Raw genomic sequence first — 24,050 nt, 5'->3', positions numbered from 1 at the left:
AATTAGGGCTTTCATTAATTGCTGATTTTAAAATACGAAAATGTCGTCTGAGTCTCAGCGTCAGGTTGTCAGATACTGACGGTTTGGATCAGTGTCTGACATGAGCTAGCTCAAGATCTGGTGCAGTGTTTGTGTAATTATTGATGCAGTTACACGTGCATATTGGTTCTAATCATGCTCAGGGTTTATTTTTCCCTGTATATCTGGCTTTTTATGAGGATAGCTTAAAAAATGTTCACAGATTTTATTTTAAAAATTGAACATTAGGTCACTGATTGAACTGCTGATAAACTGGGACTTTAAGGATTTTGTAACATTGTAAGAGGAGTCTTTTTTGAGGTAATATCTGGCACAAAATGTGCATTTCTTGTTGCAGGTCGTTATGATTTTATTTAAAAAAAAAAAACGGATTGTGCAGCCTTATTGTGGGTATTTAAACTCAGTGAGTGCTTCCTGGATAGTATTTAAAATGTCCACTCTATGAGTAATCATTAAAAAGCGCATGGTAATTTTTTTTTTTTTTTCAGGCTTGACATTGTGCTGCATCATCCCAGAGTCATAAGACAATGTAATGCTCCACCAAGGTGAACTCATCTGTCAATCAATAATCCCCACCGCATTCCCATAATGGTTTCTTAAGCCTTATGAGAAATACAGTCAGGCATCAGAGAGGGGCCAAAATGTGGCTGTGATGATTAGTCACTGCTTCAGCGGGGCCTGGCAGCAGCCCCTTTTTGCAGAGAGTAATGAATCCATCCGTCACGGCCCTGCTCGGATGTGACGCCGCGGCACGGGGCTCTGGTTTCCGCCCGCGTGTCTGCCTGGTGAGGATGCTGGGCCGTGGGTACCACTTTAAAGAGGCGGATGCAGACCACGCCCTTCCTCTGCCCGTCTGTAGAGGGCGCTGTGGCAGCTTTACCTCACTGCCCTTCCAGCAGCATCTCACCTTCACCCGGCCCAGACGCGCATCCACCGCCGCACCCGACAGGGAAAAGAAAAAATAACACAGAAGAGAGAGAGAGAGAGAGAGAGAGAGAGAGAGACGGCGTCAAATAAAGCTACGAGGAGAACCGAGCAGCACCGCAGTCGCTGTTGTCAATGATGTAGGGAATCGTTTTGCGCTCTGACATCTAATTTAGCCCGCCTCACTGCGACAAGAAAACACCAGCCAGCTGCGCAGAGACAGATTGCAGCCCGTCTCAGCCCGTCAGGATAAAAAAAAAAGAAGAAGAAGAAAAAACCCGTCCAGCCTCTCCACAGTCCTCTCGGCGAAGAAGGACGGAGTCAGTGCGCACCGCTCGTCGTTCGTTTTGGACCGACACGTCAGGGCCCCCTCCCGGTCGCCCCAGCAGCATCTCTCTCCCCTCAGCAGAAAGCAGCAGCATCCTTCCTCCTCCTTGAATCTGCGCAATGGCCGATGTCCCAGCGGAGTGCAACATAAAAGTGCTGTGTCGCTTTCGGCCTCTGAACCAGGCGGAGATCGTGCGCGGGGACCTGTTTCTCCCCAAATTTCAAGGAGATGACACTGTCGTCGTCGGGGTAAGTGACGGCAGGCGCTTTGTTGTGCATCCAGGCCCCTCATCAATAAATCATGAGCTCGACCCAAAACCACTCTGTTTGGGTCGAGGATCGGCACGATTGACATGGCGCGATGAGTCGGCGCAGCGCAGGGACACATCACACATTTAGCCCAGAAACCTGTCTTTTCTTTTCCTTAACACGACAAAAGCACACATATATGTTGTGTTGTTAAAATGCGCAAACTGGCCTGTAGCATCAGCTGACCAGGTCTGCACCGTGGAGCCTGAGTGAAACCTATCCAGCCTGTATCAGTCACCTCTGGCCCTCTTTGGTAATCCTGACTCATAACACACGTCCCTCAGATGGGATTATTAATAGGTTTTCATGTAAACTATTTTCCACTTGATATTGATGGATCCATCCATCCATTCATTCATTCAGACTGTGTGTTTCAGCTAATTAGCCTAATTAATCTGTCCCTAATGCTGCCTGAAGGGGTGGCTTCATTACTCAGCATGTGCCAGTAACACATGCAGACACACAGTATGTGGACCTGCTGGTGCAGAGGTGAAGTCCACAGATGATCTTTGTAGTAGGCTAGATGTTTATGTTGGGTTTTGGAGATAAGGTGGGCCATCTGATGATGCTGCATGTCTTGTTTACTTACGATGAAGATCAATTTATGTTCTCATGGGTGGAAACTCCAATTCTTTGCCAATAAAACATAATTCAGTCTCTTATTGCTACATGTTTAATAGCAGACTATCATAGAATCTTTAATCTGTGGTTTATGCTTCAGTCAGGACTCTTGTATCAGATTTTTGTTGGTTTCTAAAACAAATCTAATTATTTTGACGGCCATTTTTCTGGATTTGTTGGGCAGAAATTTGTCTTCACTTATTTCTAGAAAAATCTGGACTAGGAACACTGTCAGAATTGTGTCACTTGTTTTCTTTTAAATACAGCTGTGTAGATGCAGTATTTAATTACAGACACAATATGTCTTTGTTGAGATTTTGTCGTGTAGATGTCTTTCAGACTGGCGATTTGACCTTTGCCATATGGTTCACATTTACGTATTAAAAAACCAGGGACATGAATATGAATTTCTCCCATCACAGGAAGCCAAAATAATTTCAAATTCCTCCTATGTTAAGGCCGAATAGAATACCATAGGCTCTTAGTTCGATTTAATTAAATGATTGTCTCCACATCAGCCTGTAATTTTTAAAAAAAAATAACTATTCATATCAGCTGTGGCTCTTCAGAACACTAACACAATTTTGAAATTTTGTTGGCATTTTTGCTCCTATTTATTGCTGGTTGTTCCTCGTTTGATATCATTTGTCATGTGTGAGGAGGAAGAAACATTGATAGAGAACATGAGGACTGCATGGAGCGCTGAAAGGAAGGAAACAATAAGAACCACACTGGAACTTTCTCCGGCTGTAATGGAAACATCTCGGCCCTCCTCTACCGTCTCAGCATGACGATGGACAGGAGAGTCAGAAAGTGATCTCTCTAATTGCTTACAGAGAAGATCAATAATCACTCACTGGGCTCATGCATCACTGACTGACCTGCTTTCTCTCGACTCTGGCTCTATCGGTCTGTCTGTCTCTCTCTCTCTGTCTGACATTTTTCTATGTTTTTTTTGTCTCATTCATTCTCTCTCTCTCTCTCTCTCTCTCTCTCTCTCTCTCTCTCTCCCTCGCCCTTGTCTTCTCCTTCGCACATCCATCTGCATTTTTATGTCTCTTTCTGTGCCTCCTCCATCCCTTCCTCCCGCCCTCATCCTGGGACCGAGTGTCTCTCTCTGCTAAATCACTCCGTCATGGGGGCGGTCTGCAGATGAGTCAATTTGTTAATGACATTTAATACGGCTCGTGTGCTGGCAGCTCACGTTATTGTGTTGCATTGTGGCCTCTGTATCAGACGGGACGGTGACATTCAGGGGTTCAGTAGGCTGGCTTCTGCAGGGAGGCTTCTCAGGGCTGAGTCACTCCTCTGTGTATCACACAAAGGTTGTTTTTTCTTGTAGGAGGAGGTGATTTATTTTGAGGGACGACGTTTTGAAATGAACAAAAATATACTCCTGTGGGTTCAGTGCTTGAATGTGCCCCCAAAATGACGGCAGACAATGTGTAACTCAAAAGAAGGAGAAGAGTGTGTTGTTGTTGTCTTATAGCTTCTGCTGAGCTCTGCACTTGTGAGCAGTGTGTGGGAGCTTCAGCTTCCTGTAATGGCTGACCTACTTCCTTGTGGGGCGCGCAAGTGATAAAGTTAATCAATTAGTCTCAGTGAAATTCATTCTGAGACATTAGAGAACCTCTTCTGTTCTCAGTGTATCTTCTTAAAGATCGTTTATTTAATCTTTTTTTTTTTTTCTGAAAAGCCAAAACAAGCTCATATTCAAATATGTGTCTACAGCTCTACCGTACAATAACAATTGAGCAGTTATCGTTGATAGGAATATTCTTTATCACTTTCTTGCTAAGAGTTAGAGTTAGAGATTGATGCAACTCATATATCCATCCGTGAAATATGAGTGCACAGCCTGAAGATGTTAGATAGTCAACAATGCTAACAAAGCACAACATTAGCTAAGGCTTAGCGCCTAAGTGCAGAGTTCTGGCAAACTTAGAATAGAATAGAATAGAATAGAATAGAATAGAATAGAATAGTGCCTAGTAGCTTAGCAAATAGAAATACATTGCTATTGTGGGAAATATGCTAATTCACTTTCTTGGAGAGCTACTGTACCATAAACATGAATATACAGCCAGGAGACCGTTAGCTTAGCATTATACAAAGACTGGAAACGGGAGAAAAAGCTAGCCCAGCTAAAGGCAAGAATGTGAGGTTGCCAGGCAACCAGCTGAGATTTCAGGAAGTGACTGGGCCTGGCCAAGAAACCATGTAACATTTAGGCTAAGCCCTTTAAAACCTCAACTTTTCATTTTTACAGTTCAGCTGTTGCACAGATTTAACAAACACAATTAAAATGTGTTAACTGGTGAGCTATAGAGCTATAGAACAAAAAACAGGCTAACTGATTCCGCCTGTTTCCAGTCCTTGTGCTGAGCTAGGCTAACGGTCCCCAGGCCGTATATTCATGTTTATTACACAGCAGTTTTTAATACCTCTCGGCAAAAAAGTTGATTATTATGGTTCCCAAAATGCTAATGTGATTTATTTACAAAGATAAAAGGCTGATTGATATTTAGCAAAAACGCTCCCCATGAGTCTTGTTGTCAAAGCCTCATGGGAGCCGTAGTTCACTAGTACTAACAACATAATCATTCAAATTATATAATCCAGTAAAACTATTTATTTTATGACTAGAAAACTCCAGCAAATAAAAGTCTAATGATAAAAACCTTCAATAAGAAAACCCACAGAGTTAGAGATACTGTCAGAAAATGATAGAAGCTTGTTAGGACTGACAAGCTAGCTACACATGGGGGTGCTGCAGAAAATCTGCAAATAGCACTTTAGTCAATATGCAGCTATGAAAGCCAGTATGGGTTCTGTCTTTCATATGACTTTGTTCCCATGTTAGATATAAAGCTAGTAATGGAAAAGAGCTGTTGTTTCTTTTTGTTTTTTTTAATAGATGACCTTGGTCTATTGTCTGAAGTTGCCAGGTCCTAGATGAAATATGGCTCTGAGAAGCAGGGACAAAGAAACACTGCAGAGCTTTCTCACTCTCTGCTGATATCATCTATTGTGTACTTACCGTTGGCAAAATAAAAGCAGTATTGCACAAACCATCCACACATGGAAACAATTTATCTTGCATGTCTGGACTGGGATGATGTGTTTTTTTTTTAATGACTATATATGTCATCTTTTCATGAACAAATTTCTTCGTGTTTAAATGAGTTACTGCAGCTTGTTTTTTGATAACAGCAGTATGATGTGTTGGCCTGTAACATTAATCTGTGTTTTATTGTGAGATGTGACATTTAGAGGTTTAAGAATAACACACATGTTTCATTATACACTAGTTTTCATTCGATCATGGTCAGGCCTGTGCAAGATAAGTCTTTTTCATGCGGTGAGGCACTGACCACATCACAGGGATGACGTCATTTCCCAAAGCCTTGAAAGATGACTAGATGCCGTCACTAGCTGCTACAACAGAGATTCTAGTGGTCCTTTAATTGTATTTTAAGGACACCATTTGATCGATCTTCATTATTAATTCTTAGTTGTTGGATTCCTGTCATGTAACAGCAAAACAAAGGCTACTTTCCTTTGCCGAATAAAACATTAAAGATGAAATACTACCCTTAATTATTTGGCTGTTCTGAGATTAAACAGAAAAATCTGATCACAATTCAAAAAAGGAAAACACACTTAAATCTTTTATATTTTTTGTTAACTGTTTGTTGTCATTCATTCACTCCACAGGGGAAGTCCTTCTCCTTTGATCGAGTGTTTCCAACCAACACCACCCAGGAGCAGGTCTACAACACCTGCGCCAAGCAGATTGTCAAAGGTTTGGATGATTTGACACAGTGAAAATAAGTTTGATATTTAAAGTGTGTGTCCTGTTGTCTCATTGGTCGTTCTGTTCTTCTCATAGATGTGCTGTCTGGATATAATGGCACTATCTTCGCATATGGACAAACCTCCTCCGGGAAGACTCACACCATGGAGGTCAGTGCTCTAAGCAAAAAAAGAGTTTCTATTATTTGTCAATGGTTATTTTGTGTTCCATTTATGGCCACATACAATTTAAAAAAAGTAATAAGAAGCACTAAAAAATATATTTTGCTGACCCTGGTTCTACCAGGATAGAATTTCTCATTTTACTGTCCTTAGCTTCAATTTTAAGACATTTAATGTAATTTAAAGGTATTATTGCGCTAAGTCTACATTAACCCCTTGACCCTGGATCGCTATCACCATCTTACTCCTAATAATACCTTCTATCTGTGACTTCCTGTTTCAGGGCAAGCTGCACGATCCTCACCAGATGGGTATCATTCCTCGCATCGCCGAGGACATTTTCAACCACATCTTTGCCATGGATGAAAACCTGGAGTTCCACATCAAGGTACTGTGTTTGATGAGTCTTGTGTTGTGTTTTTCATGGTATGACTCTGTTGGTTTTAGTGTGGACACAACAATAGAAAACTACACCTTTTCTTTTTTTGTTGTTTGATGAGAAATTTGGTTCCCAATTCTTTTGTCCTTCTCCACAGGTTTCATACTTTGAAATCTACATGGATAAAATCCGTGACCTTCTGGATGGTTAGTGCTAATAAGTTCTTCCTGAATCACTTGCACCAGTATTTAGATTGCCGAATTGTGAAATATAAACAAATGTAGCACCAGTATAACTACTGCATGGCTCTGTCACACTTTGTTCTGAATACTTAAAAACACTCATTGTTGGACATTTTCTGCATTCTCCAGTGACAAAGACCAACCTATCTGTCCATGAGGACAAGAACAGGGTGCCATATGTCAAGGTTTGTACTTTACATGTCATCTTTTGAGGTGGTAATTAGTATGTGTGCTGCATCAGAGTAACAATGTTGATGCTGTCTCTCTGTTGTTTCCTCCCGTGCCTCAGGGATGCACTGAGCGTTTTGTCTCCAGCCCCGATGAGGTCATGGACGTGATCGATGAAGGCAAATCCAACCGTCATGTTGCTGTGACCAGTGAGTCTTACCTCAGAATACTACAGTATTATTGCACTACATGATATACAGAGGAATTTAAGACACTAGAAAAAACAGCCCAAAAGTAAAATGTTCAGATTGAAACATTTTTAGGTATCCATTTTGAGAATATCATAAGTTCTCTTGTTCCTCTTCCTCCATATCAGAGCTCGAGGTCTTGTTTCCCTTCAGTGCCAGCAGTCGCACTCACTGCTCGTTACTGATGCGTGATGTGACATCATGTAGCCTGTTATCGTGCCTCGTTATGTAATATTCGTGTTGTGAATGTAATTTTCAAGCTTCATTCATTCCCATGAAAAAGAAAATGAGATCCTGTCAGATGGAGTCCTCTGTAATGTAAGTGGCAGTGACTGACAAAGCAGAGCAACGTCTCTGCCTGGAGCCATTTTCTCAATAAAATCATTCCTTGTAATAAAGGGAAACAGTCCTCGCTCTTTGCTCCCTTAATAAACTGGTTTCAGACTGCAGTGCGCCGCAGTATTTGTTTTTTTGTCGTTGATGGATGTTACCTTCAGAATACGAGAAATAAAAGCTCTCTGATCCGTATTTCCTGCACCTTGTTTTGGCCCCCATGCTGCTGAGTCACTCCTCTGTGGTCCAGTAACAATACATCCAGTAATAATATCTGACTAATGTCTCCAGTGCTGCAGGTGTACAGGCCACAGTGGTGCTTTAGCTTCATTGTTAAAACATTAAATTGCAGTGTAAAAAAGCAGCTAAAAATAACTGGTGACCTAATTACCAGATTGTACAACATCACATCCATGAAAATGAGTAATCTTTTGTCTTGCTGTCAGTGGGATTTGCTCTAATGTGTGGGAGTTGCACTGACAAAAAAAAGCAAGAAAAACAATGATCGTACCTTAATGACATAATTAATCACATTTTAGTTGTGCGAGTAAGACTTTTAAAAGGAATCATTTTTAACAGACAGACTTTGTGTTGCAGTGGAGGCGTTCAAAGGGTGAAAATACAGTAAAGGAACTCCTTGAACAACAAGCCAGCACAGCGTATTCATTTACTTTTCCGTGGTGGAGTCTTGTGCTGACTCACCGGGCTGAAGTCGACTGAAGTGAAGAGATCAGATGAGCTCTGGGATTCAGTGCTCAACAACAAGAGAAAAAAAAAAAGACACAGCGACTGCTGCACTGTAATAAATCTCAACCTGTGCACTTCTCCTTTCCTCAGAGTTAATGCATTTTGTGCCTCAGTGCTTAGAACGTTTGTTCGTCATCACATCAGACCGTCTGTGACGTTTGCAAGAAATCAGTGATGAGATTTGGTCCTTTTCATGAAAGTGATGGACAGGAGCACAGTAGACCTGTGTACACACTGATTCTGGAGGATCCATTTGACTGACACTGTCGAGGCATCACCATGAATTAGAGATGTATTGAAAACTGTTACAGTGTTGGAAACCAATATTGTATTAAGTATCAAATACTTGTAGTTCAGTAAAAGTAAAGATATGGTGTTAAAATATGACCTTGGTAAGAGTGAAAGTCAACCATACAAACAGTAGTCTTAAAGTATCTGATAATAATTGTACGTTAGTAAAAAAAAAAGCATGTATGCACTTTATACTGTGCACTATATTTTGATTGATTATCTGCCATGACTATTATTGGTCATTTCTTTATTATTATTAATCACTGACACCACAGAAATCAACACAGCGTATCGTGGAGTCAGTTCAACTAGAGATTAACCAAATACTATGAATGTGTTTCATCCATCATGTCACATCAGTAGGACATTTGGAGCTGCAGCTGCAGACATTTAATGGCCCGTACATTAACAGTCCTGCTTCTCAGCGTGAGCCTTTAATCACTTTAAAACCGAACCACTGCAGCGTCCGGATGGTGCTAATCTGAGGCGGAGAGGTGAATCACAGGTCAGAGTGATGCTCACATCTAAAATGGAGCATACTGAATACATCAGCTGGAATGAAAAAGAAATGTAAAAATTCACCTTTATCACCAGAAATGAAGTGTTCTTTCTGATTAAAGACCACTAAAAGGAACAGGAATAAAACAGGCCCCTCTGTGTGCAGTTGTGAGTTGAGAAGGACAAAAATGCTGAATCTTCATGATTCTTCATGTATATGCCAATAGATCTGATGAAAGACTGTATGCACCTTCAGGCTTCCAGTCCAAGACGTTATTACAGAAGGTGAAGTCCTCTCAGAGCTTTATGTGTCTTGTGTAATGTAGGCAAAACTGCAGTGTTTATTACTACTAATAACGGATTCTGTTGTTCAGCAGAGTTTCTATGAAATGATTTTTCTATGCAGACGCCAGCACTCAGCTACAGAGTGCTATTGCCTGAGAGAAATGGCCTTTTTGTGTCTGTTAGGATGAAAACTCCGACTGCTCTCCTGCTACAGACTGCTATAAAAGAACATCGGTGTAATAAATCATCCATTGATTGAGCTGATCGACGAAAAGGCTAGCAAAAACTACGGTCCGACCCATCCCATAGTCTTTACACTGAGCTACAACTTATGCTCTGGCAGAAGTCCCTTGATGCATGCAACGCTGCTATAAATATTCATTTTCGCCTGTGTGTGAAGACTTTAAGTCAATGGCCATAAGGAGATAGTATGAACCAGATTATTGTGTGGGCTTGTTTCTTAGGGGTTTGATGTGCCTGTGAGGGAGATGATGGAGGTGTTACATGTCCACTGGGTGCTTAGACAAATCTCTTCATGGTGGCAAATTAAACAGGTCTAGAAATCATAGAAAAATGTTTTGACTGTAACACCATGGGAAGTCAAATCCGACAATAATCTAGCTTTGAACGTAGACTGATGGATGGAGGCACAGTCTTCTCTGGTTCCCGGTTGATGCCTGCTGACTCACGGTGCTGCAGAGCCACCGTGCTGATAGCAGACTAATGGGCCGACACTCTGCAGACGCCGAGCTGATGCCCTCTGATATCATCTGCCGAGAAACCTGAACTCACCGTCTGTGAGGAGGTGCGATGAACAGAGACATTAAGAGAAGTGCTGTTTGTTATCTGCACTCTGTAAAATGATGGTAACAGAGTTCAAATGCACAGATCAGATAGACTTTATTTATCCCACAACGGGGAAATTCACTTGTTAATAGTTTGTGTGTTTTGTAAAATGAGGCCTACATGAACGTCTGCGCGTCATTTGCAATTGCATTTTATTCCTTGTTTTGTTGTCGTTCACTGTGATTTCTGCTTTTGGAAGAAATTAACAACATTTTTGATGGTCCTTAAAGGCTAAAGTTTGACTAGATGAGTCAAAATAAAACAATACAATCGAAAGTGCTTTTAACAGAAATTTAAAAAATGTGTATCTGTAAAGTCTGTAAAGAACTAACTGTTGCGCCTGTCTTTGTGCAGACATGAACGAGCACAGCTCTCGCAGCCACAGCATCTTCCTGATCAACATCAAGCAGGAGCACGTGGAGACGGAGCAGAAGCTTTGTGGAAAACTCTACCTGGTGGATCTGGCTGGCAGTGAGAAGGTAGGAGACACTCTGAGGGAAAGACTGTTAATGCACAGCCAGCTTCCAACCTGCAAACGCGCTGCTTGACATGACCTCACGATAATTGTTTCTTTGTGTTTCCTCGGCCGTTCGTCTCTCATGTCTGACTTCACTCGCCCTGTCTCTCTCGTTATTCCAGGTCAGTAAGACCGGAGCTGCAGGATCCGTCCTGGATGAGGCTAAAAACATCAACAAGTCTCTGTCTGCTCTGGGAAATGTCATCTCTGCCTTGGCTGAGGGCACGGTGAGCCAACTTGCCCTACTTCTCTAGCAGAGTAACAACTTTGCCTGTGTGCCTTAAGATTTACAGTAAAATACATCAGGGGAAATATAACCCTGGATTAAAGGTGCAGTGTGTGAGAATTTTAGTTGAAATTGAACACAGGCAGTCACCGGATGCTCCGATCCCCCAGTTTGGACTGCAAGCTGCACAGCTCACTGAGCTAACTAGCTAACGGTAGCAGCAGTTATTAGCAGTGATGCTGTTCCCTGTTTGTTTTGAGTATGAATTCAACAGGAATCCACTTCCCACACACTGCACCTTTCAAGTAAAATAGATCAGCAAATGGAGATTTTTACAAGTAACAAGTAACCTTCCTCTCTCACTTCTGTCACTAATGTTCATTAGCTATTTGTCCTTCCTGTCGACTTGTTAATGAGGTGCATCCGTCCCAGAAGCCGCACCCTCCTTTCCTTTCTGCCAACTCAGATGCCAAAACTTTCCACTGCCATTTATAAGATTAGTCGGATGCGGCACAATCAATCTGCAACTTTTGACAGCAGTTTTGCGTTTTGTAAAATCCCAAAATCGAGAAATTGAGAGGAATGGGAGATTGTCCTTTTGCTGAATATAATCGTCTGATAAATAACTACAAAACCAGGTCTAGATGAGTTTTTTTCATTCTTTTGGGTCCAAATAGTCTCCTGATCTTGACCTTTTTTCTCTCGCCTCTGTTTTCCTTTTTAATCTCGCTCCTTTCTTCTCTCCTCTCTGCTTCCCGTATCTTCTCTCATCATCTTTCCTGCCTCCCCCTCCTCCACTCTCCCCTCCTGCAGAAAAGTCACGTGCCGTACCGTGACAGCAAAATGACCCGCATCCTGCAGGACTCCCTCGGTGGGAACTGTCGCACCACAATGTTCATCTGCTGCTCTCCCTCCAGCTACAATGACGCTGAGACCAAGTCAACTCTGATGTTTGGACAACGGTAAAAAAATGTGGATACAGTCCATGCTTCTGTGAAAAGGAATTATGACAATATTTGTGTGAGAGGGAAAAACGGTTAATTATCGGTTATTTACATGCTGCCATGACCTAAACCAAACACTTCTCCCCCCATAATTGAACTTGACTATATTGTACGCATTAATATTTATTTTGAGAATATAATGTTCTTTGATCAGAATGGTATTAAACTCTTTTTGAGCCAGAAGGTTGGAGGAATATCTCAGGCATGTTAGATTATTATTCCTTTGGTAGTTCTTCTCTTTTTGTCAGCTAACCTTGGAACAGTTGCACCAACATGGAGCTGAACTTTGTACAAATAATCTACTCAAAATGTAAACATAACACATTTCACATTCAAATATTTCTCTGTCTGCGTCCTCCGTCACAGTGCCAAGACCATCAGGAACACCGCCTCCGTCAACCTGGAGCTGACGGCCGAGCAGTGGAAGAGGAAGTACGAGAAGGAGAAGGAGAAGAACAAGACGATGAAGGACACCATCCAGAAGCTGGAGGCTGAGCTTAACCGCTGGAGAAACGGTGAGACTGAATATCTTGTCACTATCCTGTGCTGCTGTCATAAACCACACTGCATTGTTCACGTGTTTGTTTATCCATCCTCCCGTCATCAGGAGAGGACGTGCCCGAGACCGAGCGCACCACCTCCGACATGGTGACCCGTATCGAGTCTGTGGAGGAGCGCCCCATTTTGGACAACGACACCTCCTCCATTGTGGTCCGCATTTCTGAGGAGGAGCGGCAGAAGTACGAGGAGGAGATCCGCAAGCTGTACAAGCAGCTGGATGACAAGGTCCAAACACGAAAGCACAAAGCTACAGTTCACAACAGACACTTTTCATTAGTTTTTATTTTAGCTGTACTCGAATTCCACCTGTGGACGGTGTTAATGCAGATGTTATCTTTTACAATCAAAGAGGTATACAGAAATTCTTGTGTCCTTTTAACTGGTGTTTACACTGAAATCTAATGACAGATATGTACATGGAAAACAATTATGGACAAAAGAGTTTAAGCCTAAGAAGCACCTGTGTCACATATTTTCATACACACGTTTGATCGTTTTATTGAGTGAGTCTGGATGGAAGTGCGGCTGGTAGTCATGATAATATCATGTTTATGCAGGATGATGAGATCAACCTGCAGTGCCAGTTGGTGGAGAAACTGAAGCAGCAGATGCTGGACCAGGATGAGGTACGCACATACACAAACACACACATGCACATGCACATGCACACACAGACTTTGTTCGAGGGGGTCTTTACAATTGCTAAACTGAGGCTCAAAAACAATCGTCCGTTAAAGATCGGAGGACTGGACAAAATACGGGTCCTCATCCGTCTCCTCCCTCGCTTTTCTCTCCAGCTCCTGGCCTCATCCAAAGGTGATGGAGACAAGGTCCAGGCTGAGCTCGGCAGGCTGCAGGTGGAGAGCGACTGCGCCAAGGCCGAGGTGAAGGAGGTGCTGCAGGCTCTGGAGGAGCTGGCCATCAACTATGACCAGAAGAGCCAGGAGGTGGAGGAGAAAGGCCTGCAGAACCAGCTGCTTGCTGACCAGCTGTCCCAGAAAATGGTACGCTTTCAGGGGAATAGAGTGAGTGTGAGATTGACAGAGGGAGGGATAAAAATCAGTGACAGGAGGAGGAACAGAAGGACGTGCTTGTTCACTTGCTGCACTACAGAGACAAGCACCTGCTGCAGGAGAGCAGCTTCCAATGGAAAATACCACAGGAGGGTCGTAGCTTATCGCATCTGCCAAGTGGGTTTTTTGTCTCATGTATGACTGGATAAAAAAATAGTGATTTGTGATATATTGTGATATATTGTGAGCACTGCTTTCTTGTAGTTGGATGTACATGTCTTCTCTTTGTGGCAACATTTAAACAGCAACAATCCTTGCAAGCACTGTGCAGTCATGTTTAAAGGACAGGTGCACACAGCTCTTGAGAGCAGTCCTGCAGCATTTGATGGCATTTCACCCACAGGTGTCATGAGTCTGAGAAGATTAAATCTTGCACAGTTCATCTTCGAATAAAGCTCCAATGTTCCTGGACAGGCTTCATATATTCTCTTGAAGTACTTTAAATATGTGTGGGATATCTGTGTTTTCTGGCGGAGCTTCATTGATCCTTACTGCATCCCTCCTCCTGTCTTTTTCTCTGTAACAGGCCAGTCTGATGGAGCTTGAGGCGGAGTTGTCTCGTATGCAGGAAGTGAGCGGTCAGCAGAGGAAACGCATCGCCGACGTCCTCAACGGTCTGATGAGGGACCTCAGCGAGTTCAGCACCATCGTGGGCAACGGGGAGATCAAGCTGGTGAGCTGGATCGCAGTGCAAAGAGACAACAGACAATAAAGTGAGTGGTCTTATTGAGTCTCCTGTCCTGTCCTCAGCCGGTGGAGATTAGCGGGGCGATCGAGGAGGAGTTCACCGTGGCCCGCCTCTACATCAGCAAGATCAAGTCGGAGGTGAAGAGCATGGTGAAGCGCTGCCGCCAGCTGGAGAACATGCAGCTGGAGTGCCACCGCAAGATGGAGGAGACCGGGAGGGAGCTCTCCTCCTGCCAGCTCCTCATCTCTCAGGCGAGGGGTCGAGGGACAGGGAGGGGAAGAGGTTCAGTGCTGTAGTTTTGTCGTTGCTGGGTTTTTTTTTTAATGTTATTTTAATCAGATGTGTGTGCATTTGTGTTGATACAGCATGAGGCCAAGATCCGCTCTCTGACGGAGTACATGCAGAGCGTGGAGCAGAAGAAGAGGCAGCTGGAGGAGAGCCACGATTCTCTGAGCGAGGAGCTGGCCAAGCTGCAAGACCAGGGTAACACGAACACACACAAAGAATATATTTCAGGAATTTGCCTGAAGATTTAAGGTTGTAATTCTGCGGTGAATGTTTTCTCTGTTTTTCCAGATAACTCTGTGCAGGAGGAGAAAGAGGGAGAGAAGGGTGAAACTGAGGATGGTAATGTGAAGGTAAGAAACAATGTAAGAGAAGATCTGTTGAAATTCTGACGTGTGCATCCTTTCACCCAGAATAGGATACAAGTAAAGTACTTGTTGCTCAGATTTGACTTGTGTGACGTATCGTGACTTCCGTTGCTCCAGAGAATCATCTCAAACACATTATGTGCCCCCCCTTTTTTTTTATTTAACTGACTTTTCAGTTTTCACCACTGCAGCTGGCATCTCTGAAGAGATATTTGCTCTTTTCGTTTCCAGAAGATTCGCCAGCAGGGGGATTCTCACCGTGGCCTCCATCACAAGCAGCTGGCCCGCCTCCGGGATGAGATCAATGAGAAGCAGAGGATCATTGATGAGCTCACTGAGTGCGTGACCATGTTAATTAGTTCCTTCTTTACGCAAACAACACAGTATCACATACGTCTCTTAATACTGCATGCGTAGTTAACCAATTTTTATTTGTGAATTAAACAGGCTTGCTGTATATTTATTTATCCTAACATTTCAAGCACGCGTGTTGTTGTGTCACCCTCTGCAGCCGTAACTCCAAGCTGGAGCTGGAGTTGGCTCAAGTTCGCGCTGACTTTGAACGCCTGAAGAGTCAGGACAGCACCAAGAGCGAGCGCCTGGAGGAGCTCTCGTAAGTGTTGGAGACACTCACATTTCACTACTCCATGTTGATCTGAAACAGTTCTGAATGTCGAGCACTGAACGTGTGGGAAGTAGTTTACATTTGCTACGGCAGATGGTGGCAGTCAGCAGTTGATGCTGCTGGTGATTATTGATTAAGCTCCCAGTTCCCTTCACTTAAAGGTGCACTACCTAGTTTTGTAAAACTAGATCATGATAGTGACATTTTAATCAAAGGAGACTTTTTTCAGAATAAAAAAACTGTCAACACAATTTCACACTGTTATGCTTATTTTATATTTGCAGGATCCTTCTAAGAAGCCACTTTCTAGCTTCAGTCAGTGTTCTGGGGACCTGATCCCCCTCTGACGGCTCATTTATTTAGTTTATGAAATACTGTATATCAAACAAATATTTCAGAGTGTATATTTTTACTTCAGTAATCCCTATTACCTTTGTAAATCTTCTGAAGTTGAAATTCTTTTTCAAAATGCCATACTGCACCAATAATTTCCAGCAGAGGGCGCTCTAAACAACACATAGATATGAAGTGTTTTCATCACTTTATGGTTTTAATATTTATATGTGATTTATTTTGCTTTTCTTATGCAATTGAGTTTTGGGGGCTGAGGGTTTTTTTTATTAGTATTTGAATCCACTTTTATTTTTCTTCCTGCACTTTGTCAATCACATTTAGAGTTGTTTGTTGAATAAAGTTTGATTGATTGACTGACTGAAGTAGCCTAAACATAAATATGGCCTTATTTCTAACAAAGATCTTGCTTTACCTGTCAGATTCCTGCACGAGCGCCACGAGCAGACCAAACAGGACTTGAAGGGTCTGGAGGAGACTGTCGTGAGTATTATAAACAGCACTCAATGTCCACCTCTGTGTCCTCTGAAACATCGTCCCCTGCTGTGTCTCTCTGCTCTCCTTCCTTCTGTATAACCTCTCTGTTACATCACAGCGTCCAGAGTCGTCATCTTCTTAACCTCCTCTCCATCTGTGTGTCCTCAAGGCCCGCGAACTCCAGACCCTCCACAACCTGCGCAAGCTGTTCGTTCAAGACCTCACGTCGCGGGTTAAAAAAGTAAGCAGCTCAAAGACGACGAGAGAAGGCAGGAACTTAGGAAATTTGTTTTGTTTTTTTTAATCATGCTAAGGCGGTATTAAGAACTCTGTGACCTGAATACCACCTGATAAAAGCAGCATCATCCTCCATCCCTCTAATCCTCTTCACTTTTTGATATTGTGGATGTGACACAAGAAATACACTTTTTGTGAGGACCACCAGATTAAAGAGCAGACGGGAAGCTCTGACAGCAATAACAACTCTACTGTTGATGTTTCTGGCCTAAAATGTTTGACTCATTATATTTATTGTATCTATAGTGTATTGACAACGTAGAGCAGTCAGGTCTTGTCCCACAGTGGAAGGTCCTCTCATGGTAAATGCTTTTGTCAGTCTCCATAAGATGTTACCCAACTTTTCTTACCAGTTTCGTTGTCCTCTCTGCAGAGTTCCGAAATGGAACCTGATGATAGCGGGGGGTCTTGCACCCAGAAGCAGAAGATTTCCTTTCTTGAGAATAACCTGGACCAACTTACAAAGGTTCACAAACAGGTGAGAAACTCACACAACGGACGAGGGGAACTGTTACTTTGAGTGACTTGAACAGTCTGTAGTTTTGGCTGGTTTCATCCCAAGAGATACAGACATTTTGGGAGCTAATTTTCCTGACACATGCACAACCTTACACATCTTCTGCCATTTTAAACACACTTTAAGTAAGTACAGCAAGCTTGAAACCTACAATCTTTATGTGACATTAGGAAATTATTCAGGGCGGCTGTAGCTCAGCGGGTAGAGCAGGTCGACTAGTGATCGGAAGGTCACTGGTTCAAATCCCAGCTCTGGGCACTGCTGAGCTGCATGTCGAAGTGTCCTTGAGCGAGACACTGAACCCCACATTGCTCACTAGTGAGGGCCCTGCGATGAGCTGGCGACTTATCCAGGGAGTACCCTGCCCTCGCCCTGAGACAAGGCTGGGATTGGCTCCAGCAGCAACACCCCGTGACCCCATGGAAAGGGATAAGCGGTTCGGACAATGACATGACATGACAGGAAATTATTCAGTTTATGGTCTTAGATGTGATTTTCTTTGTGACCTATGGAAGCGAAGAGCAAGTTGGAAATGACAAATATATTATTTTGTGTCATAAACTGTAATTAAGCTTTTTTCGGGCATCTTTTCCTGTAAGATTAGTTTTAATTCAACTGAAGTGTTAATGTTTTACTTGGCAATGCATCTGTTGTCTCTCTTTCATAAACATCCCATTTTGCTCCACTGTGTCATCCCTCTCTCCCTCTCTCCCGCCAGCTGGTTCGTGACAATGCAGATCTGCGTTGTGAGCTTCCAAAGCTGGAGAAACGTCTTAGGTCTACTGCTGAGAGAGTTAAGGCCCTGGAGACTGCACTGAGGGATGCCAAGGAGGGCGCCATGATGGACCGTCGGCGCTACCAGCAGGAGGTCGACCGCATCAAGGACGCCATGAGGGCAAAGAACGCGTTGAGGCGTCCTCATGCAGCACAGATTGGTACTGTGGAGTGAAATGTCTGAAATGCACGCCAATTCTGACCTGACTTGCTTTTAACCTCTTCTGCAGTAACAGTGGTCCAGTTGCATAATAGCTGGACTCTAAACCTGACACTGCTTTATCATCCCGACAGCCAAGCCAGTGAGACCGAAGCAGCTGCCCGTCTGCTCTCCCACCAACCCCTTCTACACTTACATCCGTGCCACCGAACAGGCCAACACATACAGCAACGCCCTCTTCCAGGGCAACGTAACACAGCCCACCTCCGTCAACAGCAACCCCAACTCCGTCCAGAGCAACACGTGAGTTAAAATCCTCACTTCCATTTTATCCAGCCAGTTTGTCAGGTTTGTCCATGATGACAATTTTGAGGGCCACCGTGTTCCTTTCTTTACTGCCTACCTCTTGATATTTCAAATTAATGGATGAATCTACATTACTTGTAAAGTTGCTCGTATCTGACTGTTTGTTTTCCTGTGTTGTGTTTAACAGAGTTTCCACAGCATTGGGTTACAGAGCAGGCAGATATAATGGAGACATACTGGAGTCCTTCCCACTCAACATTGACAACGGTGAGTGCGAGAGCACACACACACCTGTGTACAATCTGCTGTTCACATTATGTACATTCGCGTACAGATGTTGATGTTTATTGTGAGGAGCCCAGCGTTCATAGTTTTATATTGATGCGCGAAATCAAACTGTTGTTTTGTGTCCAACAGGTAACAGCATCAGTGAAACGAGAGACATCAATGACAACAGGTGAGGATAACACCTAAATCTGGATTCAGATGAAACGAAAACTCAAAGTTCGAAGTGACGCGGGGCACGTGATTTCAATCATTGTGTGCTGAGTGTTGTGTTTGTGTGTCATTAACAGGAGTGAGGTTCACTGCGGCAGCGAGGTGGATGATTCAAACAGGCACTACATCATTCAGCAGGAGACCGCTGCGAGTTAATGCCATGGTAAATGAACAAAGTACAAAGTCTTATCCACAGTGCAATAACTTAGACTGTACAGTTGCTTTTTGCACATTGACTGCAAAGCATCTGCATTTTGATTTACTGGATTTATTTAGCTGCATTTTCTATATACCAGAGGATCCATACCAGATCCCTTTAGATTGATTTCTGTCCTTCAGGTTGATTCAGTACTTGATGAAAATCAACTGACTTGATCTGAAGCTTTAGATGGGTCATCCATCGCTAAACAGCTATGCTTACTGTATGTTTTCGATATCGAATTTTGATTATTGTTGCACAGCAATGCAGTTGTGAGTGAGGACTCTTTTTTCTCTTGATGCGTTCATGGACACTTTGCACCCAAACAACACCATGCTCATGAAACACATTACATATACATTAAAAAGAAAATGATCTTATTGTGTCATGAATGTCATGTTTGATCACCATAACTTCTTAAAGCAGTCTTTTTTAAAAAAAAAAACAAAAAAAAAAAAACAAAGCCCAGTTTTATACTCAGATACGCAACACCAGGGAGATGTTTGGGCAAATGTGTGAAAACATTCCTTGCAGCTGAAGTGTTGACACAAATTTGAAAACCACAAATAAATTGATTAAGTAGAAAAAATGTTTGCCATGGTAAAAAAGAAACACCCCTGTGAATTTACTATCCTAAAACATTGCTGTGACAGGGGGTGGCAAAAAATGCAAAGTCTATGCGAATAAGATTGTTATAAGAAGCATAAACATTGGTATAGTGCTTTAATAAGAAAAGCTAGACAATCAATTTTTAATCATTTATTAAAGAGCTGACAGATTTCTGTGTTTCTCCAAACAGTAACTTCCATTTCTTCTCTCTCTCCAGAAGACGACCAAACACTGTACCTGACCTGTCCAAGGACCCTCTCCTCCCATCTGCATGCAGCCTGTGTCCCCGTCCGTCCACTGCATCACTCATGAAGATGATGATGAGGATCAGTAGCCCCTGTAGTCTTCTAACTAGATGAAGCCCCTCCTGCTCCCATGGTGACCACTCTGACCCTCGGGTCTGGGGTCCAGTCTCCTTCGGTTCAGTCAGCACAGGAAGTCAGTTCAATCAGACATACTTATTTTGAGTTTGTTTTTGTTTTTTTTTAAGAACTTTTAATTATCAACTCATAGATGCTTATTACCTTCTGAGGTGTCTGAACTGAAACTGGACTCCATCCCTGATTATACATGTTGTAAATAATAGTGCTGTATACTCCAGTAGAGGTTTTTGACCAGCAACTGTTTGTGTTAACACACAGCCTCCACCGTCCCCCTCCTGCTCACACATCTTCTTAAGGGCATCATGTACAAGACATACTGTAGGCAGACGTGACCTTTTTCTCTGTCGTAAATAAGAGTATAGTGTGTAACGCCAGCTTGTAACAGAAGACCCACACTCTGCATGCATGTCGCTTAGCAGGTTAGCTTTCAAATCTTTGCATGTGTCCTGATTCCAGTCAGGAGCTGGTATGCTGCGAGTGAAGCGTCGGCTGATCGACTTCGACAGATGTCACACACACATACACACACACACACACACACACACACATACACAGACAGATCGAGGGGTTTCTCTTAATCCTGAACCTGGTCTCAGTGCTCAGGAGGACATAAGCTGGAACATGCATCTGGGAAAGGCAGTTCTGAATTTAAATCTGCATCGAGGAAACATTTTCTAATTGCTTTGGTACTGTGATGTTGCCGCTGTATGATGCCATTGTGCATTTCAGGTAATGCTGCCCACTTCCATTTAATGTGGCTCCCTCCCACACCTTGTGAGTCTTCATACCGCCTTAACAAGAGCTGATTTCTCGTGAGCAAACATAACAAAACTCACATACATACATTTGTAATTACTACCTCTAGAGCAGCTCATTATATTCGAGTATCCAAAAACATCCTCTTTTTAAATGCTGACTACGAGCTGAACTTAGAGTTTCTAGAGAAAGTTGCAACTTTAGTACACCAATAACTGTAGGTAGATTTGAATAGTCGTATGAGAGCAGTAGTTACGATCTCCTAAAGTTCATTCATACACAGCTTCCTTCTCCAGCATGTGACAGGATCAGAGCTGGGCAGAAAATGTGCTCGCACAACTTTTTTAGCGCAGCAGACGACCAGAAGGTTTTAAAAGTGCCTGTTGCGCTTTTCAATTTTGGACCCATAAGGCTGAAATTATGATGCCTGAAACCCTCGACTTTGAAGATACACTACCGACTTACCTCCCCTGTCTTATCACGATTCTGATTGGGAAACAGAAGTGATGTAACACCTCAAATCAAGGATTCAGTGCTTTGAAATCAGGACCGTGAAAAGTCCAGTGATTAGGGAGTGTCTGCAAACCAGTCCCCAGCTGAGCAGCCACTAGTCTGGGGTGGACAGAAGCTTGTCGTCTGTAGCTCGTTGTCAGGCCGTGCTGTAACTCTTCTTGACCAATCCTGACCAGCCAATCAGGACAGAAGAAAGCAGCATGCCTTAGGTGGACGATAAAGAGATGGATGGACTGAGCTGAGTCACTGGATTAAAGGACAGATTAGACCGTTCTCTCTTGTGTGAGAAAAAGAGTTCATTTTGATTTCTAATTGGCTTTTCTGTTTAATCTGTGGCCATACATTGTTGATCAGAAGCTGACTCTGATCTGATTATTCAGGGTTTGATTATGAATCTAATAAAAAAATATTTAGTTACCAAAATCTTCAGTCCAGTGCATTATAACCATGACTGGACTTGTCCTACATGTGAGTTAGCCCTAGCAGGTCGTTCCCAGTCGTCTGATCCTTAACAGCCTCATTCATCATGACATGACCGCTCTGTCTCATGCTCTTACCGGCATTAACAACATCTCAGGGCTTCACATACACAATCACAGCCACTGTGGGCCACCACCGCCACCGTCTTCCTCATCAAAACAAGATGATTGCTGATGAACAATCAGGTCAGTACGTGTTCTTCGAGGCTTAGCAGATGAAGAGGATGATACAAACTAATATTAAACAAGTAACTTCATTTTATACATAGTATATATCATCCCCATTCTTGCGTATGACATGTAAAATGAAAAAATGAAAAAAAATCCCTCAGCTGCTCCTGGTCAGACCCTACTGTACGTGTCCAAACAGTCCCTCTATTTGACATCATGTTTCAAGTATAATCAACAAATCTGAAGGAGGGGAAACATGTACTATAACGTCACCTGCTGTTCCACTGTCTGATTTCGACATATCTAAAATACATGTGCTATATATTGTTAATCTTGTAAGTAAAATAGCGTGCCATGACATAGTAAAATGCAAAAGAAAGGCACATGCTAACTTTGTTCAGAGAAATGTTTGTTTTATTTATTTCTGTATGCCTATACTGTAGCGTCGACATGATTATGTGAAGAATCACCATGCATAATTTCTGTATATATAGACTCATTCACTATGCTGTATTGTATGTGAACCATTGTGTTGTAGTAAAAAGTTCAATAAACTTGTAGAAAGGAGTTTGCAAATGGGAATCATTTGAGTTCAGAGGATGGTTTGAATGTCATGAAGGATGTGTTAGTATAAGAGAGAGACGAGAGCGAGAGGCTGTCAGCTGAAAATGACCCCATCTAGTGGATGGATAGAAACATTTATTTATAGATTTAATTGGATAAAAAGCAGGGCTGTGAAGTTGATAGAAATATTATTGCAATATGGCAAATTGCAGTATCTAATTTGCAAGAGCTGCAATATTAGCTTCATTATAATGAAGAACTACAATGATGCAGAGATGCCCTGGCTGACAAATGTTTGGAAAAGACACATCATCATGATTTTTTTTCTATGAAACTGACAATTATGATGCAAAAATGATCATTCCAAATAACTGTAAAATATATCTCGATCTTAATCATCAGTCTTAAAAGAGTGGCTCTATCCGTTGACTGTCCCTTCTTCTTTTAGTGCGTTTAAAGACAGACAGTTACCTTCACTTCAGACAACATGAAATAAAAGCATACAGAAACATTGCATCCATTTAAGGAAAATGTCTCTTTGTGTGCCATTTTTAGTTTTTCACCCATCTTAGATTCTCCAGTTTATTCCACATGTTGGTTTTCCAGCTCCGACTCCACTGAAAATATGACTTCCGTCTGACTGCTGCTGAGCTGCATGTGTGTTGGGAGCTCTCTGATGTTATTTCAACCTCCGACCTAAACAGGAAATGAATTTTCAAACTATGTTGTGAGAGGAAACTTTGGCAAAAATGATGACAAGAGCAAAAGAATACAGTATCTCATTTCATTTGCCAAGTGAAACCACACATACTGTATATAGACATGTAAGTCAGACTGATGACATCATGGCGTCATCATGGGGAACAAGACACCTCTTTAACGATTCATATTGCAATCACAGCAGTCGCTTCCTGTTTGTCTTGGTTTACTTGTGTCCATGGTGGAAATTATTAGGATAAACTACGTGCAGACATTTTACTATACATTTTAAATCAATAGGCAATTTGTCTATATGCAGAAAGAGTATACAGTCATTGTCATCACATGAGATGAAGAGTTGTAATTTACAACCCTGAGATTCTGATAATGTTACATAAAAAAATCACTGTGCTGTTGATGTTATGATCGAAATATATTAATGTTAATTTGTTCTCTGTATGAACCTCGTCATCGGCCACACTTGTGAAATTCTGTTGAATGATGAAACTCTCGTTCTGCAAATGAACTTCCTCTGGGCCCTCTCACATTATAATAAGCTGCTTTTCATCGTTCCCACGAGAAAGGAAGCAGTGATGTAAACAGCAGTGGCATGTCAAGCTGCAAGCATCATCATACTGTAGTTTGTGTGTGTGTGTGTGTGTGTGTGTGTGTGTGTGTGTGTGTGTGTGTGTGTGTGTGTGTGTGTGCGCGACTG

General features: G+C 42.5%; 1 protein-coding gene across 2 annotated transcripts; it reads left to right on the top strand.

The window, feature by feature from the left end:
- The first annotated feature begins 859 nt into the window (after positions 1-859).
- On the top strand, positions 860-22,639 carry kif5aa (kinesin family member 5A, a). Of its 2 annotated transcripts, none has more exons than XM_037105597.1 (29): positions 860-1,539; positions 5,938-6,025; positions 6,113-6,186; positions 6,482-6,586; positions 6,735-6,783; positions 6,949-7,004; positions 7,109-7,196; positions 10,590-10,714; positions 10,875-10,979; positions 11,792-11,940; positions 12,349-12,497; positions 12,590-12,768; positions 13,101-13,169; positions 13,341-13,547; positions 14,143-14,289; positions 14,367-14,555; positions 14,670-14,787; positions 14,881-14,942; positions 15,189-15,295; positions 15,469-15,570; positions 16,356-16,416; positions 16,580-16,651; positions 17,081-17,185; positions 17,943-18,159; positions 18,293-18,461; positions 18,652-18,731; positions 18,882-18,921; positions 19,040-19,125; positions 19,988-22,639. In XM_037105597.1, the coding sequence occupies exons 1-28, from the start codon at positions 1,411-1,413 to the stop codon at positions 19,116-19,118; spliced, it is 3,120 nt and encodes a 1,039-aa protein (XP_036961492.1). In that variant the 5' UTR covers positions 860-1,410; the 3' UTR covers positions 19,119-19,125; positions 19,988-22,639. The 2 variants fall into 2 exon arrangements, with proteins under 2 accessions (XP_036961492.1, XP_036961493.1); XM_037105598.1 differs by having other exon boundaries at positions 1,411-1,539; positions 19,991-22,639.
- Positions 22,640-24,050: the final 1,411 nt, after the last annotated feature.

Source organism: Acanthopagrus latus, chromosome 7, assembly GCF_904848185.1.
Source record: "Acanthopagrus latus isolate v.2019 chromosome 7, fAcaLat1.1, whole genome shotgun sequence".
Taxonomy (NCBI): domain Eukaryota; kingdom Metazoa; phylum Chordata; class Actinopteri; order Spariformes; family Sparidae; genus Acanthopagrus; species Acanthopagrus latus.
Note: the sequence above shows the minus strand (reverse complement) of the source record. Positions and strands in the feature narration are given on the sequence as shown.

Coding starts and splice junctions, on each gene's coding strand:
- kif5aa (XM_037105597.1), top strand. CDS start 1,411: ATGGCCGATGTCCCAGCGGAGTGCAACATAAAAGTGCTGTGTCGCTTT. Junction 10,980..11,791: donor CTGCCTTGGCTGAGGGCACG/GTGAGCCAACTT, acceptor CCCCTCCTGCAG/AAAAGTCACGTGCCGTACCG. Junction 12,769..13,100: donor ACAAGCAGCTGGATGACAAG/GTCCAAACACGA, acceptor ATGTTTATGCAG/GATGATGAGATCAACCTGCA.